Source organism: Pecten maximus, chromosome 16, assembly GCF_902652985.1.
Source record: "Pecten maximus chromosome 16, xPecMax1.1, whole genome shotgun sequence".
Lineage (NCBI taxonomy): Eukaryota > Metazoa > Mollusca > Bivalvia > Pectinida > Pectinidae > Pecten > Pecten maximus.
Window position 1 is genome coordinate 11,970,859 of NC_047030.1, and position 6,224 is coordinate 11,977,082.

The 6,224-nt window shown below is 34.9% G+C and overlaps 1 protein-coding gene across 1 annotated transcript; it reads left to right on the forward strand.

Annotated features, from left to right (window-relative positions):
- The first annotated feature begins 4,695 nt into the window (after positions 1–4,695).
- On the forward strand, positions 4,696–6,000 carry LOC117344648. Its single transcript, XM_033907475.1, has one exon. It carries the CDS (start codon positions 4,696–4,698, stop codon positions 5,998–6,000), a length of 1,305 nt encoding a protein of 434 aa, XP_033763366.1.
- Positions 6,001–6,224: the final 224 nt, after the last annotated feature.

Sequence of the window (6,224 nt, forward strand, 5' to 3'; positions counted from 1 at the left end):
TTACTCAGACTCTTACACACATGCATGTTGTGGTGAAGGATAGGGATATATATTCCACCCGAGGTATCATAAAGTGTTGTAAAACCCGAACCTTGTTCAAAATTAATTTTATCCTTCACTAAATAAGATAATGTTTAAGTTCATGCTCAAACTACATGTTTGCCATTTGGAGTTTATTGCTGAATCAGATTTTGGTGTTTATTTTATAAAATGTTCTCCCCGTGGGTGGAATAGACCTACCTGTATCTGACAAGGTACATATATGAAAGAGTCTCATGATATTATTGAAATATACATACCAGACAAACTGTTATATGCTTTCCCACTGCCTCTCTTTTGCCAACCTGCGTCTACAGAAACTTCAATATTGTCTTCTCCTGTCATCCCAGAGACCTATATACTAGTATATAGGTCTCTGTGTCATCCTGATAAAAAAAATTGTTGTGCAAGTAATACTCATTCTAAAAATATACTTTTTTCTAATAGGTTATCATCTGCAGCCCGCCTTGTGCGTATAAATGCTCGGATGTTAATCATTAATTAGTGTTTTTCATAATTGATAGGGGTTCATTTAATTTAGTGCTTTTTTTCTAATAGGTTATCATCTGCAGCCCGCCTTGTGCGTATAAATGCTTGGATGTTAATCATTAAAGATAGAATAGATGTTCATTAATGTTTTCTTATCAACTTTTTAATTTGTGTGCTTACCACAGGTTATCTGGGCTAGACTGCAAGAGTGCAATTATGGGGACTGCACTGCGTACCTTTGGACATTGTCCACACCCTTGTGGCTAGTTCACTTACATAGGATAGGCTTTTACATAATGTTAGGAGTGATAAGCGTGGGAATTATTTATTGATATATATTGTATCTGTGTATTTTATAAATAAAATCAATGAATTCTGATCGTCTTATTTTGTCATTGCATTATAAGTAATAATTTAAAAACATTGTATTGTTGACCATAAATTTTCTTTTGTCATCAATATATTTTGATAGAAAGAAAATAAAAAAATAAAAAATTGGGCTCATTGTAGAACCACGTCCTCGTCGTTGAGTCTGGAAACATTTCATATGGCCAAGAGTTCTACATTTTTATTTATTTGTTTAAAACTCACACATTCATTATTATATATTTTTATATAGATATATCTATTTATAAAAACTTTCCATTCCTAATGATATATATTTCATAACTTTTCATACATTATTATATGTCAGAGTTGTCTGTATATATTATATATTTTTGTTTTCATAAATAAATAGTGTTTAATAGTCCATTCTGTGTTGTTCATTTTGTAGGAGTTACTTCCCTTGAAATTGACCTGAAATCGCGCTAGAAAAAAATCATCGATAAACGGCATAGTTTTAATGCTGGTGGTTATAATGTAAAACTGCTGGTAAAAATACATTAACGAACTAATCAATAAATGCGTTTCAGCACGGATAACAAAATTATATCAGTTTGAAACATTTTTGGTGATAATAAGACTACATTTGAATCAGGAATATGATTTTATTGATGTGTCATTTGAATAGATACATCCACTTTTGTTTCGTCTTTAACTGCATATCTGCATTTTGCATTTACCGCTACATTGACCAATCACATACTTCATCTTGACAAGTAACGCCACCTGTCGCGTCATTTCCGGGGACAAAATAATATTATACGGCTATGCCGAAAAAGAAAAAAAACCCATTGCAGAACTCAAACAGAACAAAGAAACATATACACCCTAAAAAGTTCAAAGACGGCGTGACACTTTGGGATGGAGATTTGTAGTAGCGTGAACACCGAACAAGTAGCTTGTGGTTGTTGGCAGGATATATCAAAATGACAGAATTATAACGGTTCAAATTCACCTTCAACCCAGGTTCTTAATTATACTTAATAGTACCTTGCTTTGAATATATAAGACACAACAACAACTAGATACAAGTCCTACATTTATTCAACACTATCATTGGCTATATAAAACAACTAGTAATCACAACTATTTACAGCACCACAGAATAAAACCATCTTCCACACTATCATACACGAAGCAGCTATTACCCCAAAACATAGACTGAAAGATTGAAGGAAAATAACCAGCTTCTGTTAAGTGTAAGAAGAAGGAAAGTATAGAAAAGAAAGAATAGAAGGGAAGTTAACAACCAACTTGCAACAATGAAGTACCAGCCAATGGCTTCTATATCTTCATACAACTTCCCACACATACTCGCTAAATTCACAAATATAAACTAGCACACTTTTCCATTCACAATGGTGCACATAGATTAGCATACACTGTTTTCAATATAAAATACACAATCATAGTTACACGCACACATTCCCAAACTATATAATATTCTCATACTACATATACTTTACATTCTGAACACATATATTCACACTCACAATTAATAATTAAACTACAATTCAACAAAATACTCTAATACATACACAAATCCATACTTCTGCTAAGGGACACAACTCTCACTCAAAGGTACATAACTCACAAAAAAACATTCCCGTTACAGAATAAACGACAGCAACAGCAACGGCCACGTTTTATTTAGTGTGATATAGTGTAATTAGTCTTCTCTATAAACCGGCCCGTTTATCACTTTCCCGAAAACACAATCCGCATCGGTTTGTGTTTCTCAGGAAGCTGATAAACGGGCCGATCTAGTCTGTGCTGCCGTGGTTATATCCTTGGACAAGACGCTTTACCCTAAATTACTCAGAATGGCATAGGACGGGTCTCCTGTGTGATGTTCAGTGAGGTATTCACTAACTACTACAAGGGGATCTCACCTTAAAATGACCCTGGCTGTTTACGGGGCGATGAACACACACACTTCTCTATAAACCACAGAATGTATAGTAACATCCTTATACAGTATGGTAGGTTTCCGTAAAGCTGTTAACAGTTCATCTCACTAACCTGTTAATACAAATTAATTCTAGTGTTGTACTCTTAAAGAGAAATAATAATAACTAGTCCTAACGTATGATTTCACACACAGGTACTTGGGGTCAGGAACTAAAGTTATAATGGAATTGTCTAATTTTAATTTGTAACATCATTTCATGTCTATTTATGCACCGATACAACATTGGAATCGATTATAAAGCGCTTTTTAAAAAAAACACCCGTTTCTGGTTGTTATAATATAGAGAAGGTAACCAACTCCCACATGAAAATTTTACCGTCGTCAGTCACCTACCTCGCTTCGGTGCTCTATATCACATGAAATTCCCACTAAACAATCAAACGGCCGTTATGGACCGCTTGCGGACATAATTTCCTCTAAATGTAAACATGTTTCACTGTATCAGTCCGCGTATTTAAGCCGATAAATCCACGACATGCTCCAGTTGGCTGTTGGTTCAACCATGACAGAGACAATTTCAACGGAAGTAATAAGTTCACGACCCCTAGCGACGGAGGTCAAGATCTTCGAGGTGTTCCGAGTACTATTATCGCTACGAACAGGTAAGAGAATCTCGATGTATTTGTTTTGGTGGAATTTTTGAACGTTAATTTTCCTAGTGATCGATCCTCGATTATATTTTTTCTATCTTCACGTAAAAATTTCATATTTTCACAAGGATTACAAGGTATCTTGGCTTCTTCAAAATATCATTCAATCTAGTGACAATGACTATGTTGATTTAGCAGAAATTCAGAAAAAAACTGGATGTAAAGCAGGATGGTTTGGGAAATTGGTAAAACAGTTTTTTACAGTGAAAACCAAACCAGGGAGATGCAGGGATTGCTGGGCTAAATTAACACAGCGGTATTATGGAGTCACATGGAGGAAAGAGAGTACACCAACTGAATTTTCACCATCTTCACTGCCACCAGAATTTTTTTATAATATCATCTGAACAGAACTTGGTCAAAATTGGGTATTTTACAGGTACAATTATCAATGGTGCTAAAGTTCTTTTAGAAATAATTCTAAATTCTATATGTCGCCAGTGGTCTGTTCAAGTTAATGGTAAAACTGTCAACCTAAAAGATCTGGAGATCAGCAATACATATGTAGACCATAGATCCATATTCAAGATTGTTCGACAGTTTCGTTACTGTGAAGGGCTGACAAATGAAGACTCATCTCATCATGATTTGAATTGTTTTCGCGAACATGTTTCAAAAATTTCAGATGAAAATGTGGAGATCATCAGATATCGGGCAAAAACTTGTACAGCCATTTTACCATTTAAATCATCTTTAACATGCATACAATGTAAAAAGTATATACCAGTTAACCCTGTTTTAAAATCTAATGACAATTCAGTACATGTATTAAATGAAATTGACAACAAGAAAACTTGTGATGCAAAAAATGAAACCAAAATCAAAGATGAGACAAAAACCAACAATAACAGTGACATAAACAATGATGTGATTTTGTGTGGAAGTGATCATACAGACATGTGTACTATTTTTGAACAAATATTCCCTGGCTGTCATTTAAATATGAAAACATTTCTTTTATCTCAAAAAATGGCAATTGAGAGAGATCCTCATGGAAGAAGGTGGGACAAGGACATCATTAGAATGTGTTTAACTTTATGGTGTAGAAGTCCAAGGGGTTATACTGAACTTAGGAACAGTAACTTCATGATTTTACCTTCTAAAAATATTTTACAAATATATAAAAACACTGTTAACCAAGAGGCAGGTATCAACAAAGACATGCTTCACTGGATGACTAATGAGGCAAAATTACAAAATATTCCACCTGAGGGTTTATATGGTGGCCTACTCATCGATGAAATGTCTATCCAACCAGACCTTCAATTTAAAAAGGCTAATGGAACTCTAAAGCTGATTGGATTCACAGAGTGTACACCTGAGTCAGTCATTTTCGACCAACTGAAAACTAATAAACAGGAAAAAGTACTGGCAACACATGTTCTACAACTTGTATTCCTCGGATTCACAGGATTTCTGTTTCCTTTCGCACATTTCCCAACTACCACTGCTTCTGGACATGAACTGTACTTACTTGTCTGGAAGTCTGTAAATATGTTGTCAATGTTTGATTTTAAAATACAGTATATCAGTACAGACGGTGCGCAGAGTAACAGAGATCTCTTCAAACTCTTATTACCAGATTTTGATTCAGCTGATCCTAAGACATGCTCATTTACAAATATATATTCAAGAAAGAATCCCAAGCTTTTTTTCATCATGGATTACTCTCACGTAATGAAGAAAATACGAAACAACATATTGAAAAGTGGTGTCGAAAAAATTTGTAAAAGGCATATGAAACTTAATAATGAATTCATTGAATGGAGTCACTTTCGTAAAGCATATTTCTGGGACATTTCTACCCATCCATTCCCAATCCATCATAAACTTACACAGGAGCATATATTCCTGACCTCTGAGGGTAAAATGAGGAACCATCTAGCAGATGATGTTCTCAACAGTGAGATGTTGTATCTGATGGAACAGTATAAGGTTAGTTTAGGGGAAGCTGGATCACAGCTTGATGCCACAATTGGTCTACTGAAAAGTACCAGTGCCCTGATAAGAAATTTTAGAGACCCTCGTCCCATCACAGATGCAAGCGATGATCGACTACAGGAGATCTACGACTCGCTGCAGTGGTTTATAAAATGGGAAAAGTCCATAAAATCAGACGAGACCATCAAAAATAAGGAAAAACACCTGATATCTCACCAAACCAGAGAAGACATTGTTTCCTCAATTTTAGGATTTCATGAAATGTGTTTATATAAATTCCAAAGGTCACATGCATCAGTGGTACCAAGTCGCATAAACAGTGATGTCATAGAAAACATGTTTTGTCAACAACGCACATTACATAATGGAGCAAACACTAATCCTACCTATTTAGGTTACTGCCATAGTGTCAATTCAGTAATACTGGGACAAGTTTCAGTATCCAGATGCAGGTTGTGGGGTTGGTGCAGTGTTGCCTTGCAAACCTCAACAGCAGAAAAAGGTACCTTAAACTGTCCTGGCTAGTTAATTCTGAAGTGATAAAGAAAAAACAAATGTAACTTACTTGTGTTTGTGTAAAACCAGTGAATCCAAATATCAACTGTTAGGCCTAATATGTAATAACTGATTTGTAATTAATTATCTATAAAAACTGTACAACTTGGCTTAAAGACAACCTTGATAGTAAATATTGGCCTATAAGTGCCACCTATATAATGGTCCAATGAGTGGCCTTTCTAGACAGATTT

Coding starts and splice junctions, on each gene's coding strand:
- LOC117344648 (XM_033907475.1), top strand. CDS start 4,696: ATGCTTCACTGGATGACTAATGAGGCAAAATTACAAAATATTCCACCT.